We start from the raw sequence: 27,818 nt of genomic DNA on the forward strand, positions 1-27,818 counted from the left end.
TTTATTTATGGCAATCTGTCGGGTGTGCCAACAATTTCTGCCAGTATCATGTCATGACACTGCATGTGTATTTATTTGAATTGAATTTATTGAAGGTAGATCTTGAAAACTTTACGAATGTATATAAATAAACATAATAGATAAATACATAATATATATAGATAGATCTATACTACTATTTGAGGAATGGAGTTATAACTTGATTTTGTTGTTAACAATAAATTTACTAATAGCGATGATAAAATTAGGGTCATGAAAATTTAATAACAACTGATGAAAGTTTATTGGAAGAGGAACTTTGATTTTATATAGGTATGGATATAATGAATCTAAACCAAAAATGGGGCAATTCAGGAAAACATGATCTAGAGTCCCCTCGTCCTGTCCACACTCACACATGGGCGAATCCCGTTGTTTTATTTTATTGAGAAAAGCAGGGGAGCAACAATGACCCAAACGAATTCTGCACAGGATGGAAACAATTAATTTAGGAAGATTTTTAAATTTAAAAAACCACGGTCTATGAGGAACCTTCGGTTGAATGGAGAAGTACAATCGGCCCTTGAGCCGGCTTGATTTCTCCCATTCATGTTGCCAGATAGTCAAACTATCCTTAGCTGGGAGGCTAAGGAGGTCATAGGTGGGAATTTGGAAATATTTTCGGTCACTGCTGGCATCTGAAGAAGCTCTTTTTGCTAGCTGGTCTGCGTATTCGTTGCCTGGTATACCAGAATGACCTGGGATCCATACCAGAACAACTCTAAGACTTTTATCGTTACACCTTCTAAGGCAGTCTTTAATGTGCAATGTGTAACTACAGTGGGTTTTACTTTTAAAAGGACATTGTGTTAGAGTTTGTAAGCAACTCAGAGAATCAGTAAAAACTACAGCCTTATCAATGTTATGGGCTTCGATAAAAATACAAGCCTCAAGAACGGCTACACACTCCCCCGTGTAAACGGAGATTTCTGGGGGGCAAACAAACATTAATTCTATTTTTGAATTTTGATAGTAGACTGCTGCACCACAGCAGGAAGAATCGGTTAGTTTTGATGCATCAGTGAAGAACAAATGCCAGTCACTCCACTTAGTGTTAATCTCAGAGGTAAATACTGAATTAGCGGCCGGAGTTTGCTTGTCTATACCTATGGAAAATATTATGTTGGGAGTGTATTGTATACTACAGTAGGGGAATTCAAAAAGTGGGATATATTTAAATCTTAAAATGGGACATGTTTCTTCAATTTCCTGAATTTTTTTAAAACTGTTTAGTATTAGCGGTGGATTTTTATGTGACCAGTATTTACTTTTATTGCAATGACTGTATAATATTTTTAATTTGTCAAATAATGGGTGTGATAATCTAATATATGTTCTGAATAAAAAGCGATCCGATAGATATTGTCTTCTGACGTTAAGGGGAGGCTCAGCGCATTCAACCTGTAAAGCATTGACAGGGGAGGACTTCATGCATCCAGTTATTAATCTTAAAGCCTTGAATTGGATAGATTCTAGTTTTTTTAAAGCTAATTTGCTACATGGTTCTAAGAGGAAAGAACCATAATCTAAGACGCTACGGATAAGAGCATTATATAAAAGTTTTAAAGTAAAAGGGTGGGCTCCCCACCAGACGCCGGATAGGACTCTGAGGATATTTAAAGACTTTTCGCATTTTTTAGTAATGTAATTTAGATGGACTACACCCGTTAGCTTAGTATCGAGAAACACGCCAAGAAATTTGACATTGTCATTAACTGGAACACTGTTGTTACATATCTTTAGGTTAACTTCGGGGATATTACGTTTTCTGGAAAATACTATTGCACTGCTTTTAGGTGCTGATAGATGGAGCCCATGCAGGTTAAGCCATTCACTGAGAGAGTCTAATGACAATTGTATCGATTCATTGGCATCTTCTATTGAATCACAGGGTATATATATAGCCAAGTCATCAGCATATTGCAATACTTTACAGTCTGCGTTAAGGGAAGTGTGAAGTTTTGCTGTGTAAATATCGTAAAGCAGGGGGCTAAGCACTGAGCCTTGAGGAAGACCCTTCCATACAGTTCTAGTTTCAAAGTCCTCCCCAGGAACCCGAAGAGAAACGGTACGAGACATAAGTAGATTACTTATGAGCTTTACTAACTTATCAGGAATGCTCAGCTGGTGTAATTTATACCTGAGCATTGAAAGCAGCACATTATCATAAGCAGAGGAAATATCTAAAAATACAGCTAAAACGGAGGCGTTACTACTGAAAGCGATGCGTATATCTGAGACCAGAAGGCTAATGCTGTCCATGGTACTATACCCTTTACGGAAGCCATACTGTGAATCTGCTAATAAACCTTGGCTTTCGACATACCACTCTAGTCTATTTTTAATTAGATGTTCCATGATTTTAGAGAGGGCTGAAGAGAGAGCAATAGGGCGGTAATGGTCGGGGTTGTCTGGTGCCTTTCCGGGCTTAAGTATAGGAAGGATGACTTGGCACTTCCAAGTGTTTGGAACATAACCCAGATTGAGGCATAAATTGATAAGGTTTAAGAAGTATTGTTGACATTTGAGGCTAGCTTCGGAAATAAACGAGTAAGGGAAACCATCTATACCTGGGGCGGAATCGTGAACGTATAAAAGAACGGAAGAAAGTTCATTCATGGTAAAAGGGGAATCTAGGATATTGTCAGATGGACCACTTTCTGAATAATATGGTAGATCATCTTCAAGTGGAACAAAAGGGGGAGCAAGTTTATCAAAGAAGGCTTCTGCAATGGGTCTCGGAATTGGGGGGGAGTTATTAGGGGAACATCCACGTCTATATCTATTAATAGATTTCCATACCAGGGAAGGGGGCGTAAAGGGAGATAGTGAGGTACAGAATCTTTTCCAGCTATCCGTTTTCTTTTTACGAAAAACTCGTCTAGATTTTGCAAGGACTTTTTTATATAATACTAGGTTTTCAATGGTCATATTTTGGTTATATACTAGTTCAGCTTTGTTCCGTTCTTTTATTAAATCAGAGCACTCACTATCCCACCACGGGGGAGAGGATAATTTGCCCGAATGAGAATTTTTAAGAGGAAAAGAAACATCCGCCGCAGAAGAAAGAGAAGAAGAGAAGTTTTCAAAGCACGAAGTTATATTTGAAGGGTTTGCATCAGGGAGATGCTCAATAAACGAATCAAGAGAATCCCGATATGTCTCCCAGTTGGCGTTTGATAAGTTATACTTAAGGAGGGGATTAGACTCCTTATGAGGAACTTTTTTATTAAAAAAGGTTGTTTTGATTGGGAAATGGTCACTTCCATGTGTACTATTAAGCCGGTTCCATTGCAGACTGGAAGCTATATCAGCACTGCACACTGTCAAGTCAACACAACTTTTACTCTCACCCGGGCGGGTCAGACGAGTGGGGGATCCATCATTTAAAATGCACATATTAAGGTCATCAAAAAGATCTGAAAGGGCGGTGCCGAATACGTCACAATGGGAAGAGCCCCAGGAGTAATGGTGTCCATTAAAGTCACCAAGGAGTATTAATGGGGGGGAAACGGAAAGAATTAAACTACGGATATAGGGGATAATTCTAATATTTGGATCAGCTATATAAATAGAAATAAAATTTATACCTTCGGCTTGAATACCGATGACATTTACGTCATCGTCAAAGGGAGGGAGAGGAATGGGAGACGAGGGAATGCGGTTGCTCGTTAAGATTGCCGTGCCACCATGGCCATCGGGTCTGTCATCTCTGAAGGTGATAAACCCTGGGATATTAAAGCTACAGTTTGGCTGTAGCCAGGATTCACTGATGGCAAATAAAGATGGAGAATGTTTGTTAATCAAGAAAGAAATTTCATGTTTTTTAGGAGCTACGCTCCTGGCGTTCCACTGGAGGAATGTCAGAGGGGCCATTGTTAAATAATTTTACAAGCTGAAATATTTGGGTTGCAACGAGGTCAGGTAGAGATGAATTATTTTTTGAAATAATCTGAGACAAAAGTGTTAGGAGAAGTTCAATTATTTGTGAAGTGGAGTTATCAGATGATGAAGGTTGAGACGAGTTTTGGAGAGCGCAACCATTTGGGGAAGATGGGAAAGAATAGCTATTAACGATGGATTGATGAGCATGTTTATCATAGCCAGAGGGAAGCGGGGCATGAGATTTTTGATTTTTTGTGATGGTTTTTCTGTAAGAAAAAGAAGCGGGTTGAGATTGACTGGGTTGTGACAAGAATATTGGCGAACTCTGAAGGGTCTGTGGGATAGAGTTGGTAATGTCCGCATAAGAGCGAGAGACAGACGGGAATTTTTTGGAAGCTTCCTCGAAGGAAATATTTTGTTCAGCCATGACTACTTTTATATTTTTTTGTCTTTGGTATTCGGGGCAAGATTTACTTGTAGCGTAATGTTTACCATCACAGTACATACAGCACGCATCTGATTCTGCAGTGGAGCAACTATCACTGGAGTGATTGTCTCCACAACGGAAGCATTTTGGTTTGGAGCGACATTTGGTTTTGGTATGACCATATCGGCAACAATTGAAGCATATTATGGTGGGAAAGTGATATAGCTCTACTGTCAGGGAAGAATAGCAAGCGAATACTCTTTGAGGTAAGATTTGTCCGTCGAACGTCAGGACTACCGATTGTGAGGGACGCCACTCTGTGGAACCCTCTGCATTCTTAAATCTGTAGTTTATGCGCCTAGCTTTGAGAATTTTACCACAACCCGCGGGAACAGTTAAATTTGATATAATATCCTCTTCTGACCATTCTGAAGGGAGTTCCTTGACCATGCCCATACGTGTAATATTGTAGGTTGGGATGCTGGTCAAATAGCCCTTCAGCGTTAGTTCTGGGTGAACAATAAAGGCGTTGGCAGATTCTGGGGATTTAAATTCAACGGCTACACGGTTGCGGCCAACTCTTTTAATTCCATCCTGCATTATATTTGTTATTTTCAGTCTCATAAGGAGCTGTCCAAATTTGATCGGGTGCATTGTTGAACCTGAGTTTGATTCCTGCTCGTAGCGGGAGACGTGGACGAGGTAAGGGGGTCTGTCCATAGCCGAGTATCGAGCTCGACCAATCGAAGTCTTTATAGATTTTACTGTAGGGGTTTCATCCTCACTATCATTGGTTATGGGACGCTTTCTCCTATTTTGTTCTAATTCGTCATCGCCATTAGATAATGGGGAATAAGGAGGAGGTAGGGGGGAAAGAGGGTCAGAGACGTCAGGATCAGGGGGGGCTGGGGGCGGTCTATCCCTGTCACCCTCCATGGTCCTCAAACATAAAAAAACTATTTAAAAAAAATAAAAAATTACCAGACTCCAAGGCAAGATAAACACATAAATATATAAACACAGCACTAATAGATCGTTCAGTATTCAAGGAAAGCAAGAAAGCAAGCAGCAGTTTTTTTAGCAAGGAATGAATATTTTTTGCAAAGCACATGCACCGCCATAAACACTTCCCAGCGAAAAAAAGAGGCTACTTGTAATTCGAGTGGAAATGATAGAACCAAAAACAATTTTTTTTTTTTAATATAAAATATTTTTTCTGTTTTATCAATTTTTCAAGCTAAAAGACCTTTTGATTTTCAACTGTTGAAAATGTCCCAACTTTTCATCCTATTTAAACTTAAAACGGTGTATTTTGATATCAGTTGAAAGAACAGAATCGATCCCATAAAATATAATGTATTAAAAAAATACATGATTAAATAATAAGTTAGGTAAGTTATAATATAACAATATAATTGTTAAGTTATTTTTGTAAGTGAAAATAATTTATTCAATCTTGTAAGTTATTTATACGACTGCATCGAGAACATACTTTCTTTAATTTGTTCTGTGTACAAAATCAAATTTTCGCCGTTATTTTTCTATCTGACTGACGCTTGAATTTTCCTGGCTTTCCCGCCATTTTGTTTTGTCTCACTATTTCTATAGCGGAGACTTTACGAAAAAATTACAATTTGCTTACAATATTCACTTATTGATGCAAATTTTAATTCTTTTTATCATTGAAAGGACACTGTTCTTTTGCTACTAATCTATTTGTTTTGCTTGTTGTTTTTTGTGACTGATTACAGAACTTCGTCCAAAGTCAGCGTGTTAAGGTTTTCCCTCCGTTTGTGACCTGCGTCTTCCCTCAGCCATCATCAGCCTTGTGACCAGTCTTACACCTCCAATAATTTCCACTTTTCCGTAAGTTATCACCAAGTAGACAATACCCTTTTCATAAGTTTAAGTAACCTTTGTATGTATTCTTGATTCTTATCTTTGATTGTCTTTCAGCTGTCTGACATGATTCGGATTCGCAAGTGCGTCGTAGATGGCTGCAAATCTGATGTGGGATCTAAAACCTCCCGGTGGCCGCATGACCCTCGAGTTTCAGATGTTTGGTTGGACACTCTCAAACCATATTGTTCCGGGTTGATGGGCCTACCTAGATATCGTCTCAGGGAAAAAGTTGTAAGTTTGCATTCTTATCAGTACCTAATATAACACATGAGGCTTATTATCTACTTATCTTATACAATATATAATGTATATTCATACTTACACAATATGCTGATGACTGTAGTCCCCAAAGGTGTAGTCAGAGGTGACTCGAAAGCGAGCCACCCGCTTTTCGCTGAATATTTGTACTATATAGCCGTCTTTGAATGACTACAATGTACTTAGGGTACACAATCTAGACATATTATACAGGATTCCTCACAGTGTTTTCCTTCGCCATAAGATTATACATTGTATTGAAATTCAAAGAACTCATTGGTACTTACCTACCTATACCTATTGGATTTGAACCCACATCTCTGGTGTGAGAAGTGGGCGCTTACCGGATTGAGCTACCATCACTCCTTATCTTTTAGGTATATCAGTAAGATACATTTCATACTGGTTTTGGTGTTAGTGTCACATGTCCCCGGGGTGAAAGGATTAGCCAGTCAGATAATATGTTATCACTGACTGCCCAGGGTGTTCTAGATGGCATGGATACATTTATTTAACATTCAGTTGGTACATCACCCTTGGATACAATCAATTTTTATGTGTAATACTGTCTAACATGATTGAAAATTTCAGGTGTGTTTGAAGCATTTTGAACCCAAAAGTTTCACAAGAGGAAGGAGGCACTACATGGCTGTACCATCTTTATTTACAGCTGAGGAAATTTCATCTGGCAAGCCAAAATATGAAAGTAAGTAGTAGTAACCTACTTACTAATATAGAGTAAATTAGAGTGAAATTGTTTAGTTAAAATAATAAAATGACTCACAGCATCAGTCTGCCAACATTAAAAAAAAACTCAAGTTTTGGTTAATGTAATAGTTGCCCATATGCCACTCACTTTCAAGGAGCTCCTCATTCATCACTTCCTCTGATTCTTCCTTCATTATCATACCCTACTTGTAAAAATTTCAGGCTTGAGGGTGTCACATGCTACATTTACCAGTATTTCTTTATAGAGCATAGCACCAATGCAGTTGCAGATTTTATAAACATGTTGAATCTTGTTTCCTATTGAATGATTATTATAATTATCATTGTTTTACATTTTATTTTATAGATTTCCACTCCATGCATGCTAAATGGGATCACGATTATGCAAAGAAAATACCTCTCAATGCACCTCTGGAAACTACCAAAAGACATCTGTCAGGATCAGAACGTATGTACTCGTAACATACTATTTATTACTTACATTATACCTAATTATTATCTAAGACATACCCTATCTTAATTTGAATTTTTGTTAAGTAATTGTTTATATTACAGTGGAAGACATTATAAAAGTGTTAAATACAGTGAACCTTGAGCATTCATATGCACTGCCACCCAATAAAAAAAAGAAGTTTAATACTGGTACTTCACTTTAATTATAATTACCTAGTAGTTGTTATTTTATTGTGTGTATGTATATATTTCTAGTATAATCCATTTGTCCTTACTTGTCACTAAAGGTAAACAATCTTAGTGTGTCTTTTTATTAGAATTTATTTAAAAATTAGGTTTTAAAATGAAACATAACAAACAATGGAATACTTACTAGCAAAAATGATTAATTTCGTATTTAACCATTTATTTTAGCTGTAGAGTACTTGTTTAATAATATTTTGATTAAAAGACACAATCAAAGTATGGTGCAATCCGTGCAATCGAATGTATTATTGTATGATAGTTATTGTAGTAAGCAGTGCATACAGTAGTGTAGTATTATAGTTAGTATGACCATTACCGCCCTAAGGCATGCGCGCGGCGAGACGGTAGGAGAAATCGGCTACTTCGTCTGGCACGCTCGTGGCGGCCCCGCCCCGCACGTCCCCCGCAGTGCACAGCGGTAATGGTCACACTATAATAGTAGCAAGTATAATATAAAGTATATGCACTGAAAGAAAACTAAAGTACCTTAGAAACTTTTAGAAACCTGTTTTTTAATCTCGGATACTAAGTTCAGGTGAAATATCGTTCGTTCTGTGACATATCGGCAGGACAATCGGCTGTTGATGAACCGTTCAGAATTTGAATCATTGATGAACCGTCAAATCAGTATCCGAGATTTAAAAAAAAATATTAGTTGTAGCAATAGTTTTTAGCAAAAGACTTATGTTAGATAGAACAAACCTATTATTTTGATGACATTTTAGAAAAAACCTATTATTATAATCTTAATTAAAAAAACTATTTCTAATTTTAGATGGTAACGACACTAATGGCTCGTGTGGTTCTAACTCGCAGAGAGAGTTAGATAATTTTAACATATCCGCAGCAACAGACAGTAAGTAGTTCACTACATTTTTTTTAGGTATTGCCAATTTCATATTTGATAATTAAACTATTGATTCAACTCAACTGCAACTATTCTAGGTTTTGCCCAAGAGCTTTGTTTCGAAAATCCTACATTAAAATTTGGAATTCGACATTCTACTTCAGTCGAATTGAACAATTTATTTCTTCCCAAAAGAGAGATTTAACTCTATTACTTCTGAAAATCACTGTTTTCAGTTTCAGGAACCATTCCTGATGATATTACGACCGCAGAATGTACTGTTCGTATTCCGGAAGTCATATCTCCTAGCTGTTCAAGAAGGTCCAATGTGACATTAGGTAAGCCTACGACGTAGAGTGATTTAAGTTTTTATGCACTTTTTATCCCAGAAGCGAAGCTGGCGGAGAAGTTAGTGTATTATATTTATTTATTAGAAAAAAAACACTCCCCAATTTAATCAAAAATACTCTTTCAATTTAAGGTCCAGGTAGGGTATCGTTTTTTTTTTTAGCTATAAATCCGCCTATTATTAGTTCTTAGTTCGAATAATACTATCTAAAGGTATTTATTATTTTAAGTAAAATACTAAAATATTTTATTTTATACTTTTCAGAAACCAAGACGGCAAGGAAAAGACTTATAAAAAGTGTACAACAATTAACCCCCAGATGCAAGAAAATGTACCAAAAATGCTCGACTATACTGAAATCCCGTCGCCGTATAGTTCAGTCATACCAGGAGCGAATAGAAAAAGCTGAAAAACTAAATCAGAACAAATCTTTTTCTGAGCTTGTAGAGAAACTGACTCCTCAAGCCAAGACATTCCTTAAAATGCAGGTCACGCTCGCCAATAAACACATAAAAAGACGGAGGTTCACAACTGAACAGAAACTCTTGGCTCTATCACTCCAAAAGCAAAGTCCGAAAGGATATAAATTGCTGCACAAGATATTTATCTTGCCTAGCAGGCGCACTCTAAGAAAATTTACTCATCATATTTCTCTTGCACCGGGAATAAATGAAAACATATTTACACAACTAAAGGAGTCAGTTCGGAATTGGGATGACAAAAAAAAGTGCTGTTCCATTGTGTTTGATGAAGTGGCGTTGACACCTCATTTGACATTCTTAGAATCTGAAGATCGCATTGACGGTTTTGTGAATTTTGGTGCCGAAGTGGAAAGGAAACTATGCGATCATGCCCTTGTTTTTATGGTTCGAGGTATATGCACTTCATGGAGACAGCCCATAGCTTATTATTTATGTGAAGGAACAACTCCAACTATTAAGTTGAAAAACATTTTAAAGGTACTTACTTATTTATTTTGAAGTTTAATCTTTAGTATTTTTAATTAAATTTAATTTTAATTTAATTAAATGACATCAAGGTTAAATTAACATTTAAGGTAGTTTCTCTCCAACCCGTTCAATCTTTCCGCCCTGTTAAAATTATGTATTGTAACAATCAGGGATATGAAGATACAACTTTAAGGTTGTAATATTTAAAAACATTACTGCCATTTATAAATAAATATGTTTCCAATATTGCAGGAAGTAGTAACTGCTGTCTCTCAAACGGGACTTCTTCCAAAAGCGCTAGTATGCGACCAAGGGTCGACGTTTCAATCCTGCATGAACAGTATGCGAGCAGATACTCGCAGATGTCAATTGCTCCGTAATGATCCCCCAAGTAAGTACCTGGAATTCCTAACTGTCCAAAATATGACTATACACAGGTGTCTTACGGCCTCGATGCCACATGAAGGGTGTACAATATCTAGCAAGAATATAGATGTAGGGTACTAACTCGCGATAACCTCTCTTATTCCATAATTGTTAATATTGAGAGTGAGCGACAACTCTGTTTTAAAGTGGGATTTTGAAACTTTGCTGTAGTAGTTAGTGACCCTGATTGCTATCCCGAAGGTCCTAAGTTCGATTACAGACCGGGCCGGTAATTTGTTTTAATGTCAGATACTCTGGTCTTGGGAGTTAATATGTACCCATGTATCTGTTTAGATATATCAGCTGTTCGATACCTATATTACAGTCTCTCCCTAGTTTAGATGAATGGCTGTGTGTGAGATGTTCCTACACTTTAACTATAAAAAATCCTATGTCTTTTTCAGATAACAAAGTGGAGATTGATGGTCATGCGCTGAACATAATTTTCGACCCTCCGCACCTCATTAAAGGGATACGGAATAACTTTTTAAACAAAGATATGATGTTTAAAGGAAATATAGCTAGATGGAGTGACATTGTCGAAGTGTACAAAAATGACTGCCACGTAGGAGAAATTAGAATGCTTCATAAATTAACAGATGAACATGTCATCCCAGATAAAATAAGGAAAATGAAAGTTAAAAACTGTACACAAGTCCTCAGCGAGCGAACCGCTGCAATGCTCTTGTTTACATCCAATTATGGTTTGTATATTTTCGTTTATTAAGCTACTAAAGACTTGTTATTTTCATCACGTCGATGAAAATGTTCAAATATCTGCAATAAAAAGTGTTGTTCTCTACTATAGGCTATTTTTCAAATATTATTCTAGTGCTAAATGGTTATTATTAGTGTAAGATAATAGGCAGATCATTAAACCTAGTCAGAGAAGGCCTTTGGGCAGCTTGAAAACATCTGGTTGCCCACTTACCCGGTAACTCTCTCAGCACAATCACCAACCCGCACTAGGCCAGCGTGGTGCATTAGGCCTAAACCCTTCCTTCATTGGAATGAGACCCGTGCCGGAGATGACGACCTGATGCGCATTGGTTTCTAACTTTTGACCGCTGTGCCAAGGGTTCTGAGTTCGACCGGCAGGGGTACATATTTGTTTAAAAAATCATTTTATAATTAATGTTAAGTAATTTCTCCAACGCGCCCGCCAAGCGTATGGACCACGAAAATTGGGTTATTTTCGGGGAGGCCCTAATTTCACTGTATGAAGATCAGGTATCATTATATGCACCTCGGTAGTGCTGTGATGGATGCTTTAGAGGGCATAATGTCATCATCATCGTCAGCTAATCCACTGCTGGACATAGACCTCTCCCAAGGAGCGCCAAAACACTCTGTCCCCGGCCTTCCGCATCCAGCCACTACCGGCTACCCGCCTAAGGTCGTCGGTCCAGCTGGTAGGAGGGCGTCCCACTTCCCGGCCGTCGGCTGCATTTGCCTGTTCCTGGTCTCCACTCGAGAACTCGTCTACCCCAACGGTTATCGGTTTTTCGGCAGATATGACCAGCAGACTTCAGATTGCATATTTGACAGCTATATCGGTAACCTTAGTCCTCTAACGGATAACCTCATTTCTGATACGATCCATCAGAGAAACCCCAAGCATAGCTGTCTCCATAGCACTCTGAGCTACTTTAGGAGCGCTATTAATATGTTACGATTAATAGCATACTAATTAAATTATATTTTTTCCCTCAGGCACGCATGCAGATGGTTCGTTGGTTAGTTCAACCATGAAGAATACTGCGGAAGCAGTCCTATTTTTTGATCGAGTATTTGACAGCGTGAACGGGTAAATACCTATATAAATATTAAAAATGCTATAGTAATAAGGGCCTGTTTCACAATGTTTGGATAATGGCCTGTCTTTTAACCTATCGGTTAAAAGACATGCTGTCACTGTCTAAAAAATAATGATAGAGTGTGACAGCTTGTATTTTAACCGACAGGTAGCCATTATCAGACATTGTGAAACAGGAAACATTTAAAAACCTATATCGCTAAAAGTATTATAGATATCGAAAATATATCATAACATTGCTTTTGTATTGCTTTAACTTCAAATATTATTTTGCGCGAATAAAAAATATATGATCATACCAATTACAAGTTTCCTCATGGTGTTTTCCTCTTTGCCCACGTGGAAAAAAATCATAGGTAAGGTAGAGCGTCAAAATTTCATGAATCATGTACATGGATATAGTTTTGATATTTATCTGAACAATACCTACACTTCAAATATTTTCGAGAATGTAAGTAAAATTTGATAAATTACAGGTCCCGTGGTGGCTCGGCTCCCGGCAAGATGCGAGGACCGGTTAAAGAAATAAATGGAGAGTGCAAACATCTGGACTTTTGGAAGGAGAGTATTAGAGTTTTGCAGGATCTATACTATGTAGATACTAATGTTGGTGATCGAAAAAGGGTACCCAGTGTAAAAAACTGGATAACAACATTAGAAAGTTTTATAAATTTGTGGGTTGAGCTTAAAGATATGGGTGTAAGCTTTTTTTACACTCGTAATTTAAATCAGGACCCGTTAGAGAATTTTTTTGGCCGAATACGCGCACTTAATTATAGGAATGTTAATCCTGACCCTTATTCGTTCATCTGCTCCTTTAAGTCTCTGTTAGTGACTGATGTCCTCGGCCCACATTCTCCGAACTCTAATTGCGAGTAGGATATGGGGGAGGCTATCTTTAATAAGGGATTAATGTTCGAAGTCCATGGTGCTCCAGCTAGTTTGCCTGTTGCAGGCCCTTCCCGTGAGCCGCGAGCATCTCCGTCGCCGTCGCTGCTGCAGCAGGCGCGCGAGGAGACGCAGAACGTCCGCTCTTCTGCCTTCACTGCCGGATTTGTATCACGCCAACTTATTAAAAAGATACCTTGCACTGATTGTCGAAAAACAATGTTGACTACCGAAATTACTGATGTACATGACTGGGTTACACAAAGAGAGCGTAGGCTTTTAAAGGGAAGAAACTTAAAGTATCCAAATACTAAATTTATCATTTTGTTCCGGAAATTAGTAACTTGCATTAATCAATATTTAGAATATCATAGTCACCAAAAGAGTGTAGTAAAATATATTAAAGTAGAATTTCTAAAATCAGCAGATGTAAGCTGGTTGGGATGTAGTCAGCATTGTCGAGAACTACTAGATATGTTTGTCAGTCTGGTGTGCCGAGTTCAAATTCACAATTGGTGCAATTGTATCAATAAAATTATGAAAGGGTCATTTTTAGGCAAAATGTCATCATCATCTATGACCCCTATGCAAGAAATTGCATTACTAGCATTAGCATTAAAAAATATACTACGTTAAGAGTTAAAAAGTAGGTTGACTTTATAATCATTGTTAAATCGTATTTTTTGTTTCAGATCGCCTAGCAGTATTAGTTAGTTGATATATTTTATAAGATTTTACATTGTTATTATTTTTAATTCACTTATTTAACATGAATTGTATTTTTTTTATAATAAGTTAATGATTAATTAGCTGTTATTATGTTAATGAATTTGAAGTTGTAAATTAATTTTAATGTCTTAACTGTATTTTTGTTTACTTACTATTTTGAATAACATATAATATATTTAAGTTGTTAATTCATTGTAAAAGGCACTTATTCAGTTTTTAAAGTTTATTTTTGTACAAGCACAAATCATAAGTATTTATTAAATTTTGGTAAATATTGGCAATCGCTGAAGAATGTATTTTTTATAATTAGGTGATGTATATTTTTGTTTGTGCATTGTAAGTGGTAAATTAATTTTAAGTGCTATTAATTTAGTTATTTTAAAACTGTTTTAGTTTACTTAAGTTGTTAATTCGTAAGTGACCGATATTTAGTTAAATTTAAAGCTGTATTTTTGTACTTGCTCTATTAATAAATTTAATTTAGGTAAATTGCACTATGGATCTTTAATATACCTATGTAATTATTGTTTTATTAACTGTTTTAACCTTATTGTACAAAATAATACCACAACGCTTATTTTATTATTGTATAGAATATTGATAAGTTAATTATGTACCCTCTTGTACAAAGAAAAGTTATATATTTTTGTTCCTTTTGTAACACTTATTCATGTAGTGATAGTAACATTTGTTATATTATTTATAATAAATTGTTGTATAAGTTGTACCTACTTTCGTTTCATTTACAGGAGATTTACAGCTTTGTTTTATTACTGGGTATAATAAAAACTGAAACAGAGCCATCTAGCGGCCACCGTAAAAAAAAATAAAACAAAGAGTATATAATGCAATCATTTCAGTTTCAATGTGAGGGCTTAAAACTGACATCTGTCATCCAGGGTGGGGTGTACAAGCTCACTAACGACCGGACTGTTCTATGGCAGATACCTATCTGTATAGTGCCACAAACTTATCTGTTCCGGTGACAGATCACATAAATGTTTAATATTTCTTAATTCTATAAGATTTTAAGTTTGCTCGTATTGTTAATTCGCCTTTGCGGTGTTAATAAACCTATCCAATTAATCCAATCTTTTACAATATACAGTTCATTAGTAAGTAATGAGATATGGATCAATTTAGTTCGCTCTCACCGGAACAGATAAGTTTGTCGCACTGTACTATAGTACATAGGCTGTCTAATCTGTGGTATGAATGAAGTGGAGGGAGTGTTTTCACAGGTTCACAGAGTATTTTGATTTTTAGTTTGAATGCGTTTAAAAGCCCCTAATTTCATATTTTAACGTTTACAACGTTAAGTTTTTGTGAATAATAAGTAAAAAATGGCATGAGTGATGACTTTAAACTAGTGTTTAATAAGTATTTTAATTAATATTTTACTAACATTGAAAACATAAAAACATAATATGGACTTAATAAACATAAGACATAATAAAAACTTAGCTGGAGCGAGACCAAACGTAGGTGGTTTAAACAAAGATAGGTGGCAGATTTTATGACACCTCTGGGGTGCCATAGGACTACAACAATGGTAAAAGAAGGTTTGTCTTTGTTTTGAAGGATATTTTCTTTAAGGCTTCTTCTTCATGCCTTAAGAACATGAGAGTTAAGGCGGTCATCCATTGGCGAGGCGACGGTATAGATTGTTGGCTTGTCGAATCTCGTTGGTGATCCATTAGCGAACCAAACAGTCTACTTTCATCATTGGCAAAGTCGTGGCGTGCTTTTTGTAACATCGTTGGAGGTTTTTTAGACCGCGGACTTAGAGGTTATTGGAGGTTTTGCTCGCGAATGGATCATCGCCTTTAGTTGAAGAAACTTTTACATGTACCTCTATTATGTTCGTGGATACTCACCTTATTTGTTACGCTCAAATCAGCTAGTTTCATGAAGCTAAAGTCTTCAATCAAATTGTCCGTCAACTCCTTTAAATATGCTTTAAAATATCCAGGGAGACTGGTTTGCAATCCTCACGTATCCTCAGTAACTACTTTCACATCACTTTGTGGGTGTAATTACAGGCTCTTTTTCTTACAAAAATAGGAAAAATTAGCCATTGTAATGGCTTTGCGTTGCAAGAATAGGAACTTTTTTCAAAGAGGCGTTGAGTCGCAACTTTGACATATAATCTACTCTGTGTGATGAGCTCATGATGAGCTCGTGGTGCGAATTTCTAGCTTAGTAACGCTATAATTTTCACTGAACGGTTTGCGTGACGTCATAACACAATGAGCCGCAAAAATGTGCGGTGGGAGTACGATATTAGCGATTTTGTTGAAATCGATTCAGCCACTCATCGCTGGGAGTAAGGCTGCTGCCCTATCTAAATCAAAACCTAAAAGGCCATTTGAAAAATTAGCAGAAGCAAAATTAGAGGTAGCAAATTATATTTAAAAAAAAAATTTTAGAAGAAGAGTTAAAACTTAAAATGAAAGAAATGGAAGAAAATAAAAAAGGTGGACATTTGAAGAAGAAGATAGACAGCGAAAACTAAAATTTGAAGATGAGGAAAGAGAACATAAACGTGAAATCTAAGCTCTAGAAAAAAAATATTATGGTTGAAAATATTATAATTAAATAAAAAAATATTAAAATGGTTAAAGGTTTATTTAAATTACATGTATTACTTATCTTAACAATGACACAAAGTAGTTATTAATCAACCTATTTCTCACATTAGTGTCCTGCATGTTTAGAGGAGTAGCTATTTGTTCATTGTCGTCAACATCAGGTGGTATATTATCTTGAAATAGCTCATCTCGCATATCAATAGCTATATTGTGCAATACTGCACATGCCACTATCACTGATTGAACCCGTGACACATGCCGAATAAATTTTTTTGATAGTTCCAGTCCCATAAGTTCGCTCTACCACATTTCTACTTCTTATTTGTGCCTCATTAAATAAATGTTCAGCAGGTGTAATTGGGTTTTGCACTGGCGTTAGGAGGTATGCAGTGTTCTCATAGCCCTTGTCTCCCACAATCACACAATCACCAAATTCTTTGTTTATTAGCCTCTGTTTGATATGAGAATTGTTAAATATGGTCTGGTCATGGACTGCTCCTGGCCACCTGGCCACAATATCCATTATTTTAAGTTTTGCATCAACTACAGTTTGGACATTAAATGAAAAGTTAGATTTTCTGTCTCTATAGTTCTCTGTAATGTCACCACCTGAAAACAAAAAAAGAGTAATGTATAATTTGAAATAAGCAAGGGATGAGATAATTTATTACATGTATAGCTAGCTAGGCACCTCATTCATTTTCATTGCCTCAACTGAGAGGAAAGCCCTTGTGTCATTAACTCCGGTGAGTATTGAATTTTCAGCCATCCGTCTTCTATAGTTTTTAGGAACAAATTGGCCGGCCCCGAAGCATGTGAACGCCTTGTATTCTCCTGACACTCTCACCCTGGGCCCTGTCCCAAAAGAGGTGGCTGCAAGATGAATTAGACGAGGGGCTATAAATTTTTCTAGCTCCATGCCTATTTGCATGATTGCGTCAGGAGAGAGATCCAAACCTTGGGTCAGAGCCCCCACTATACTTACGGCTATTTTCAGCATCCATGTCCTCTCCTCAGAACGGGTAAGCTTTCCTTCTATCTCTATCGTATATTGTAGAGAGAAGTTGATAGGGTGTTTGGATGAATCAATGGGGCCGAAGGGAGATTGCGTGATGTTTGTTGATCACTCTCTTTCCAGATTTTCAACTGGCTGTTTATTTGTCGTGGCTCCATGTTTTGGTAGCGTTGATTGACACTCTGAATTTATCCAAGGGGTGAGAAATGGTTAGGTTGATGAGTTTGGTTATGTTATTTAGTGACATATCTTTGGCATATATAGGGCTATAAACCTCTACAGAGGGTGTAATTCATACTTGGAATAGTCAGGTTTCTACGGTAATGTATATAAGCTGTGTCAATCAAATATATTATTCATTCATAACTGGGACACCGTTGTTTCAATACCGCCGGACGTTCTCGGGATTTTTCATGTGTCCCAGTTATGAATGAATAATATATTTGATTGACACAGCTTATATACATTACCGTAGAAACCTGACTATTCCAAGTATGAATTACACCCTCTGTAGAGGTTTATAGCCCTATATATGCCAAAGATATGTCACTAAATACATAACACAGACAATAGATATCAATACCAATTAGTTACATGTAAACCTAATAGAGGTCATTGCCAGCGCCTCTGATAGCGATTGAACAGTGTGGCCCATGCTATTGCATCATTGTATCCAAGATACATTAAATTACCAAGTTCTACAGCAGAAAGCAGCGACTAAATTCTATAAAATTGCAAAGTTCCGGGGTAAATGGTACAATTGACTCATGTACGGATCATATCTCCGGGAGGTGAGAATTCTGAAATTTACAGAAACCGTAAAGGATACTTCTCCATGAATGTGCAGTGTGTAGGTGCTGCAAATCTATCGTTTACTGATGTAGTGGCAAGGTGGCATGGTTCAGCACATGACTCCAACATGCAACATGGGACAGTTGCGCTGTGCAACGATTTTTTTTGCCAGGAAAATATGACAATTCACCGAGTGCCTGGCATTATGGTAGCTACTGCAGTGCTACATAATTTTGCAATTTTGCTAAAAGACGACGTTCCTTGTGAGGATTTGGAGTATCCAGTGTTAGCAGAAGATCACCAAGTGGAAAATTTTGGGACTGGACAAAGGGGAGTAAAAATATTGAAAGAAGACAGCTCATTGAATTTTTTTTTTCTTTATTGTAAAATTCATGACAAAAGTAATTTAATAATATTTAATTTCATTTATAAAGATTTATTTAAGCAGATACATAATAATAAGTATTAAATAAACTAATAATAGAAAACTTAACTATTTTAACTAAATGTATATACAGGGTTATTGGTAAGTAATTGAAGTAAATTAAACAACGTCTTATGTACATTACGGTTTATTCCAGAATGAATCATATATGGCCCCTACCCACACAAGCTCCTTTATTACTAGGGCGTGCAAAACCGGTTAACCGGTTAACCGGAAAACCGGTTAACCGGACAATATATCACGGTTTTTCATAACCGGTTTTGAGAGTTCAAAACCGGAAACCGAAAACCGGGTTTTCACCGATTTTGATCGTATTTTTATATACTTTTTTACATACATTAGAAGTTGAACCCATAAACTCTAAAAATAAAAGAATTTGTATATCGGTTGGCACACTGATGGACACTAGATTAATGGTGAAACTCATAAAAAAGCACTAAAATATTGTATGGAAATTGAGTGACGATTTTCTGGTGCACATGCCGGCACTCTGCCTAGGCGCAGTAAAGCAAACACGACGTCAGTGACCGATGTGTGCGTGTGAGTTCACATTTTTTGCTGTATGAAAACTTATTGCTGTGTGAAAAAAAGGTACTCTGGGTGCACATAATTATAACGTTGAAATGTGGCCCAATAAAGCACAACAAGGTGGTCTTCATACAAACTCTAGGTAAAACAGGACTGCATTGACCGTTGTTGAAAATATAATTAGGCCAAGTGCGGGGACTGCATTCGACGTTATGGACTTTTTTCATGATGTGTTGAGGACGTCAAATCAAATGCAGTCGTGTCCATCAATGAGTTAGGCTTTCTTTCGTTGCGTTGATATGAACAAATCTGTAATACATCAAAAAAACATTCATCATCTTACTGCTACTATAGAGTGGTCGTAAGAATCAGACGATAAATGTTTTTTTTTTCAAAATCTGCCTGTATGTTTAAAATATACAATTATTGATGATAACAGAACGATATAAAAACACCATTAAGGTGCCACACACTTTTTTTTAAATGTGATAACAGTAAGTATACTATGATAATTCTTATTTAACTTTTTTTCCTGTTCACTAAATTATTAATTTTTCATATGGTTGATTAAAAATAGGTAAGTATATCATAAAAAATGTTTTATTCGTATGTTTTGTGGATATCTCTATCTAAGAATATGGGTTCCTTGTTTAATTAGTACTGTATGACAAAAAATATTTAAGTAATATCAAAACCGGTGAAAAACCGGTTACCCGGTTTTGAGGCTGAAAACCGAAAATTCAAAACCGGTTTTGAAAACCTTCCGGTTTTGCACGCCCTATTTATTACTAATCTATATCTACCTACATTACATACACTACAATCCTCTCCACTTAAATAACAGTATACTCTTAACAAACTTACTTAATTAAATTTAATCATATACTTAAGTGATCACTAAACTTAACTATTATACTTACTTACTACTTGTTATACATATATAATACTAAACCATTATTTATATACAGGATTCTGATTACGAGTACTTCGTATAGGTTTCGCGGTAGGCGGAGACTGTGGTAGATTCACTGTTGTACTAGGCGTAGGCGATTTTGTAACCGTGTGATCCGTGTTATCAATGCTATCACTTAGCGAAGGACTATAGTCGCAGGCACCGCTCACCCTCGGCCCTGAATCACGACGCCGAACCGGATCGCAAGGCGGAGGTGCAACACTTAAGGACGACCTCTGCCTTAGTTGGTCAATATGTCTATGTGTCTCAGAACCATCTTCCCTACGGACAGTATAGTCAGTAGTGCCTAACCTCTCTGACACTTCCCCCGCAACCCACTTTTTACCCGGTTGGTATTGCCTACACCATACTGTATCGCCTGCCTTTAGCTCCCTGACACTACCCCCTGCACCCTCGACCTGACTACGCTGAGCTCTCAACACCTTTTTTTCCCTATCTGGCTTTATTACATCAAGTCTAGTTCTCAACGAACGCCCCATTAAAATTTGCGCTGGGCTATCCCCCGTTGTGCAATGCTCGGTGTTACGATAATGTAGTAAAAACTTCTGTAATGCCATTGATACATTCGAATTTTCCAATTTCGCCTTTTTTATAACTTTCTTAAGCGTTTTAACCGCATTCTCGGCAGCCCCGTTTGAAGCGGGATGATAAGGTGCGGAAAATATGTGGTCTATCCCGTTTGACCTTGTGAATAATTCGAACTCAGTGCTCGAGAATGGCGGGCCGTTATCGGAAATGATTTGTTTACACAACCCAAATTGCGCAAAAAGTTGACTTAACTTCTCAATGGCGTGCGTCGCGCCAGTGCTAGGCACCGCAAAGATTTCCATCCATTTAGAGGTAGCATCGACTACCACTAAGTACAACTGATTGAATATTGGACCCATGTAATCAACATGGAGCCTGGTCCACGGCCGGCCGTGCCAAGGCCACGGGCTCGGCTGGTGCGCGCGCGGCGCGTCGCTCTCGGCCGCGCACACCGCGCAGGCGCGACACGTCGCCTCGACACCTTCATCCACCCCCGGCCACCATACATAACTACGCGCTATACTTTTGGTTTTAACGATTCCCATATGTGGCTCGTGTAACTCTGCTAACACTTTTTTTTTACAGCTTTCAGGGACGACCACTCTGTGGCCCCACATAATGCAACCCATTTCTACATAAAGTTCGTTCCTGCGATTGAAATAAGGTTTCACGCTTTGAATTTCAATCTCCTGCGGCCAGCCGTCGTTTATAAAACTAACGACTCTGCTCAAAATTGGGTCCCTGGCCGTCTCCCTTTTAATCAATGAAGCATCTAATAATAATGCGTCTTGTACTTGATGTAAGTAGGTTTGCTCGGGTATCTGATTGTTAGGATATTCTTTAACCTTTAATGGTAATCGCGAAAAACCGTCTGCTATATTTTCTTTCGTTGTGACATACTCAATGTCATAGCTATAAGCCGAAAGTATGACCGCCCACCTTTGTAATCTACTCGCGGCCATAGGTGGTACGCCGGATTTTGATCCAAAAATACTAACTAATGGTTTGTGATCCGTTCTAAGTAAAAACTTTCTACCGTACAGATATTGGTGAAACTTTTTAAGGCTGACTATAATCGCTAAAGCTTCCCGCTGTATCTGAGCGTAATTTTTTTTCCGCGTCGCTAAGCGTCCTAGACATGTACGCGACGGGGCGCTCCCCGCGCGCGCCCGGCTGCGTGAGCACTCCGCCTACCCCCTGCCCGCTTGCGTCGCACGTTAAGATTAACGGTTTATCCTCATCGTAGTGTGCTAATACCTCCGAGCTAGCTAGGACCCTTTTAATTGTATCAAAAGCCTCCTTGCACCTAGTACTCCATACCCAACTAACATCTTTTTTTAATAATTCATACAATGGTGCTAATATCTGACTCATATTTTTGATAAATTTGCCATAAAAATTAACCAGACCCAAGAATGACCTTAATTCGGCTACGTTTTCTGGTGGCGCCATCTCCACCATTGCTTTAACCTTCTCCGGATCGGTTTTGATACCGTCTTTTGATATTATATATCCGAGGTATTTCACCTCGTCCACCATAAACTCGCATTTATTTTTCTTCAATTTTAACCCATTTTCTGACAATCTACGCAGGACCTCCTCTAACGATTTTAGATGTTCCTCAATATTCCTACCTCCTACGATGACGTCATCGATGAAAACCCCCGTGAAAGGAATGCCTTTTAGCAAATTTGAAAGGGTCCGCTGAAATATCCCCGAACTGGATGATAGGCCATACACGAGCCGTTTGTACCTATAGAGACCTCTATGTGTGTTTACTACCGTATATTTTGCTGACTCATCGAGTTCCAGCTGATTGTACGCTTGGGATAAATCGCATTTACTGAATATAACCGACTTATTCAAGGTCATTAATAAGTCATCGAACCTAGGCAACGGGTATCTATCGACCAACAAGGCAGGGTTAAGCGTGATTTTATAATCCGCGCATATTCTAAGTCCACCGTCCGCCTTACTCACCGGCACCAGCGGCGTGGCCCAGTCCGAGCAGTCCACCGGCTCGATGACGCCGTCCCGCAGCATGGCGTCGAGCTCGGCGTCCACGCGCTCCTTGAGCGCGAAAGGCAGCGGGCGCGCGCGGCAGAACACCGGCACCGCGTCCTCCCGCACCCGCAGCCTCACCTTCCCGCCAGTGAATCTACCCAGTCCGCCGCTGAATAGCTCCTTATGTCTGGAAAGTAACATGTTCAATTCTTTACCATCTGCCAATTGATTACATTGTTCAACCATATCTGTGCTTGTTAACAAAGGCACCTTCAACTCAGTTAACCAATGCCTGCCCAATAGCGATGTAGTACCACCTTCAATTACAAAGAGCTCTAATTGTTTTGTTATGTTGCCCCATTTAACATTAGGCTTAATTAAACCTAAGGGACGTACTCTGCTACCATCATAGAATTTTAAAACTAAATTATAGCTTTCCAACTGCCTATTACTAAACAAGGAATCATATGTTTCCTTACTGATACAACTTATGGCCGATCCTGTATCTAATTCCATACGTAATCTATGGCCATCTACATTTATGGGTAAACTCACCGGCTTGTAGCCACTCAAGCAGAGTTGGTTTAACTCCTCTTCACATTCTGCTGAGTCATCCTCTTCCTGGGCGGGTACTCCTTCATCTAGATGATGCAGAGATTTGCTCTGTTTGTATCCTCTGTTTCCCGCCCATCTGTGTCCGGCGCGCTCCGCCCACGCGGGGCATACACGCCGTAGGTGGCCTTCTTTACCGCATTTACTGCAGATTGCCCTTCTGAATCGACAGTCTTTTATCCCGTGGCTGCGTGCGCCGCACGCCTCACACTGAGCTGATTGATCAGCACTTCGAGCCGTGTCCGGCGAAGCCCATCTCCGCGCCCCACTAGGCCCGCGGCCGTAGGAGCCCTGCGCCGCCGAGCCGGATGGCCCGCGCGCCCGCGATGACGTCAGCGCATGTACCGCGCTGTTGCTATGGGCTGAGGCGCCGCCGCCCCCTGCACCCATGACCTCCACCGACGCCGCATCGCGCTCCGCCGCCTCCAGTGAACACGCAATCTTAACAGCTTGGCTGAAACTCAGACTGTCCTCCGCAAAAAGTCGTTGTCTAATTACGTCACTTTTTAAACCACATACTAACTGGTCCCGTAAATTGTCCTCTAAGTTAGCACCGAAATCACACTCACTTGATAACTTTTTAAGCTCCGTGTAATAATCTTTAACACTTTCGCCGCACGATTGCCTCCTTTGTCTGAACCGGTAACGCTCCGCCATTATGGAAACCTTTGGTTGCAGGTGATCTTTCAACGTGGAAACAATTACATTGTATTTTGTTGATGATGGCTTCCCTGGGCTTAATAAATCGCTCAATAGCGCGTACGCCGTATCACCAATGACCGTGATAAGCATAGGCACTCGATCCTTTTCTTCAATTTTGTTGATTTGGAAATACATTTCCAATCGCTCCACGTACCTCGCCCAGTTGCCACTCGCGACATCAAACTCGCCGATTCTCCCCACCGACATTGTTGTGACTCGATGCCCAGCTGATTCGTAAATAATTCTAATTACTTATACTGAAATGCTTCCGCGATATCGTTGAAAATCCTCGTTAGCCAATGAAGTAAATTAAACAACGTCTTATGTACATTACGGTTTATTCCAGAATGAATCATATATGGCCCCTACCCACACAAGCTCCTTTATTACTAATCTATATCTACCTACATTACATACACTACAGTAATAATAATAATAATAATAATAAAAACGTTTATTCCGTGCCATCGCACACACACAGAAAAAAAAAGAAAACATAATGAAAAACAGTAATAAATGAACACAAAGACATTATGACTAAACAAAAGAAATAAATTAGAGGATATGTGTGCGTTGTCTGGCACCGAAACGGACGGCGGCTCAGCTAAGGCGGTAGAAGATAATATATTACCTACTACCGCGCTGATTTTCAGCCGCTTCCCTTTATGATGCCACTGACGTAGTATTGTATATTTATGTATAAATAGGTAGTTATGGCAAGTGCACGGCCGGCAGCTGTGAACCAAGGTCACCCGGGGTACTTCACACGCATAAGCGGTTCGTGTTTTCAGCGGCCCCGAGTGCCTCACGCGGCTGTAAAAGGCTTTCAGTGCCTACGCTGCCGCCGTGCTGCGCCCACACTGTGCCATAAACTGTAAATAAATATATGATTGTGATTTAAAACGTAGTTAGAAATATCATGTAGTGAATCTGTAGGCGAGTGGTATATTTTTGTGTAATGAATAATTCAATTTTACGATGGATATTGGGAATGAAGTCATAGACTAAAGGTATGTAATTACTAAATAAATTCGTTACTTACATACATGGCATTGTGGTTTTACTTTGTTACCTTGATTTTATGTTTCTTTCAGAAGGTATTCATATTGAAGGTAGCTGTGAACATTAGCTGTGTTGCAAAAAATGGGATGATTTTGGAGATAAGAAAATATGTACAATAATGGAAGATTATATTATGCCGCGGGAGTCCATTTGTGTGTTGCGAAGAAAACTAGTGTAAGTACCTACCAGTATTATTTATTTATTTATTTATTTATTTTTTTACTGCCCAATTCAAATAGTCACTTGAACTAACGCCTCCTATAATAATATTGGGTTTAGTTAAAATGTGTGTTAAAGTAGTTATAATAATCACTAGAGCAATGTCATAGAAAACCTGCAAACTTCTCCATAACTACGACTACTATACCCGTAGATGGGTCGACTGTTGTTTTGTTAGCAGAATTGTTTTTAACTTAGACTTAAACGATTTTACGGTTTTCAGGTCGCGCAATCCAGGATCCAATTTATTCCAACAGTGTGTGGAGTTAAAGGAGAAGCTTCCCGCAAACGATGCTGATTTATGCTGAGGGGTTAGAAGCAGATAGGAGGATGCCCTGGTTCGGTGAGAGTTGAGGTCACGTGACCACCGTAGTTTATTAAACAGATATTCGGGCAGCCGTTTCTGTATAATCCCAAATAGAAGGAAGGCAAAGTGAAGGTGCCGACGGCTTGCCAATTTCAATAACTTTGATCTTATGAGGTACGGAGTAACGTGACTACGAGCAGGGATGGTGTAGCAGTATCGGGCACAAGCGTTTTGCACTCGCTGTAAAAGACGCTGTGTTTTACCATAGATGCAAGGACCGTATACTGTGTCAGCATAATTTAATTTAGATAAAACTAAACTTTCACATAACTGCTCACGAATCTCAGTTTTTATGTAGGGTCTTATACGATAAAGAATTTTTAATCTATAAAAGCAGTTTGACACTAAATTTAAAACATGTTTCTCGAAGCGCAGGTTAGAGTCAAAGTAAATGCCGAGGTTTTTAGCTTCACTTACCATTTGGATTGACTCGCCAGCTACCTTTATATCGGGGTTATTGGCTTTTATTTTTGAAACTTGTTGTTTTGATCCTATTATAAGAAACTGTGATTTGGTGGGATTCAGTAAGAGCGAATTACTTTTAGACCATGCTACTATTTGGTTTAAATCCTCATTTATTAATGTTACTGTATCTGTAGTGCCATCTGGGACACATGATAGGTATATCTGTAGGTCGTCTGCATAGATATGATATTTACAGTTTTTTATGCAGTCTACTATATCACAGGCGTACAGAATAAATAGAATAGGTCCAAGTATAGACCCTTGTGGGACTCCTCTGGTCACTTGACTAGCTGAGGAAATTTTCGTTTCGCCATTAATATTGGTAAGTTTTACAATTTGTGATCGTTGGCTAAGATAGCTATAGAACCACCTTACTGTATCGGCTTCAAATCCATAGTAGGTCAGTTTGGCCAGTAGGCGAGGGACGCTAATAGTATCGAAGGCACGCGAGAAGTCTAATAGCGTTAAAATAGTGCCCTGACCTTTATCTTGCGAACAGAGTATATCATCGACTACATCGAGGAGAGCCGTTGTTGTACTGCGAAACTTCCTAAACCCGGACTGGACAGTAGGGAGAATGTTATTGCATTCAATATATTGGCTCATCTGATCGCATACAACTTTTTCTAATATTTTAGACAGGCAAGCTAGTATACTTATCGGCCTTAATTCATTAACAGTAGAGGGACACGATGTCTTAGGTATAGGTTTTATGATGGCAGTTTTCCATAGTTGCGGGAATGTATAGTTCATTAGTGAGTAATTTATAATATACGTTATGACGTCCAGCGTTCGCGGAAGAGTGAGGCAAAGCATTTTAAGAGATATACGATCGATGCCTTGTGCGTTAGATTTTAATATATTAATGAATTTTTGTACTGTTTTGCTATCTACAGGTTTAATTTGGAATTTGGAATCACCAAATCTGTTACTTTCAAAATATGCTAAGTCAGCAAAATTTAGTTCCTCCTTCGAAGGCAAATTTAAAAAGTGTGTATTTATGGCGTCCGGATCATTAAATTGTGGTGGTAGGTCAGTCGACTTATGACTTCGCAGTACTGTTTTTTTTAAATTTTTCCACAGTGTCGCCGAGTTTTTACTATTATTATTAATGTAAAACTCATAGTAGGCGCGTTTTTCCTTGTCTAATGTAGAAATAACCAATTTTTTTAAGTCAAGGTAGTAATTTTTATTAACTTCAGACCTAGTTAATTTATATTTTTTGAAGGCTTCGTTTCGCAAATACATCATATATTTTATATTCTCGGTGATCCACGGGTATCCGGGATCCCTGATACATATATTTTTTTCTGGCGCATGAAGATCAAATAATTGTAGAATCAAGTTATTGAAAGCGTCCACCATACTATTTATGTCATCACATTGCATTATACTTTCCCAATTTAAGTTATTTAGGTCATTGTTGAAGTAGTTCCAAAGTATATCGCTTAGCGGTCGAATGGTCATAAATTTAGGAGTGAACTTTGGTTTCTTTATGTTTAACGTTGCTGTGATAAATGCATGTCTACCTAGTGCCGGTATATAATCTACGTTAAGTAGACCTGATCCTT

At 38.3% G+C, this 27,818-nt stretch overlaps 2 protein-coding genes across 5 annotated transcripts; one reads left to right on the top strand and one right to left on the bottom strand.

Annotated features, from left to right (window-relative positions):
* Window positions 1-5,781: 5,781 nt before the first annotated feature.
* On the top strand, window positions 5,782-13,817 carry LOC105389591. Of its 4 annotated transcripts, none has more exons than XM_048622009.1 (12): window positions 5,782-6,217; window positions 6,308-6,484; window positions 7,103-7,217; window positions 7,587-7,688; window positions 7,796-7,882; window positions 8,715-8,795; window positions 9,023-9,124; window positions 9,400-10,094; window positions 10,338-10,476; window positions 10,916-11,215; window positions 12,225-12,318; window positions 12,804-13,817. In XM_048622009.1, exons 2-12 carry the CDS (start codon window positions 6,317-6,319, stop codon window positions 13,204-13,206), a joined length of 2,286 nt encoding a protein of 761 aa, XP_048477966.1. In that variant the 5' UTR covers window positions 5,782-6,217; window positions 6,308-6,316; the 3' UTR covers window positions 13,207-13,817. The 4 variants fall into 4 exon arrangements, with proteins under 4 accessions (XP_048477966.1, XP_048477967.1, XP_048477969.1 ...); XM_048622010.1 differs by having other exon boundaries at window positions 9,029-9,124; XM_048622012.1 differs by lacking the exon at window positions 7,796-7,882 and having other exon boundaries at window positions 5,783-6,217; window positions 9,029-9,124.
* Window positions 13,818-22,724: 8,907 nt separating this feature from the next.
* On the bottom strand, window positions 22,725-24,370 carry LOC125488757. Its single transcript, XM_048622139.1, has 2 exons — window positions 23,376-24,370; window positions 22,725-23,007 (listed from the first exon to the last, which is right to left on the bottom strand). The coding sequence occupies exons 1-2, from the start codon at window positions 24,339-24,341 to the stop codon at window positions 23,002-23,004; spliced, it is 972 nt and encodes a 323-aa protein (XP_048478096.1). The 5' UTR covers window positions 24,342-24,370; the 3' UTR covers window positions 22,725-23,001.
* Between the last annotated feature and the right edge of the window lie 3,448 nt (window positions 24,371-27,818).

The sequence above is a fragment of the Plutella xylostella genome, chromosome 7, assembly GCF_932276165.1.
Source record: "Plutella xylostella chromosome 7, ilPluXylo3.1, whole genome shotgun sequence".
NCBI lineage: Eukaryota > Metazoa > Arthropoda > Insecta > Lepidoptera > Plutellidae > Plutella > Plutella xylostella.

Bases quoted from the DNA above. Each gene is read 5' to 3' on its own strand.
- LOC105389591 (XM_048622009.1), top strand. From the start codon at position 6,317: ATGATTCGGATTCGCAAGTGCGTCGTAGATGGCTGCAAATCTGATGTG. The intron at 7,883-8,714 runs GTACTTCACTTT...TTCTAATTTTAG, and splicing joins AAAAAAGAAGTTTAATACTG to ATGGTAACGACACTAATGGC. The intron at 8,796-9,022 runs GTAAGTAGTTCA...CACTGTTTTCAG, and splicing joins CATATCCGCAGCAACAGACA to TTTCAGGAACCATTCCTGAT.
- LOC125488757 (XM_048622139.1), bottom strand. From the start codon at position 24,341: ATGTCGGTGGGGAGAATCGGCGAGTTTGATGTCGCGAGTGGCAACTGG.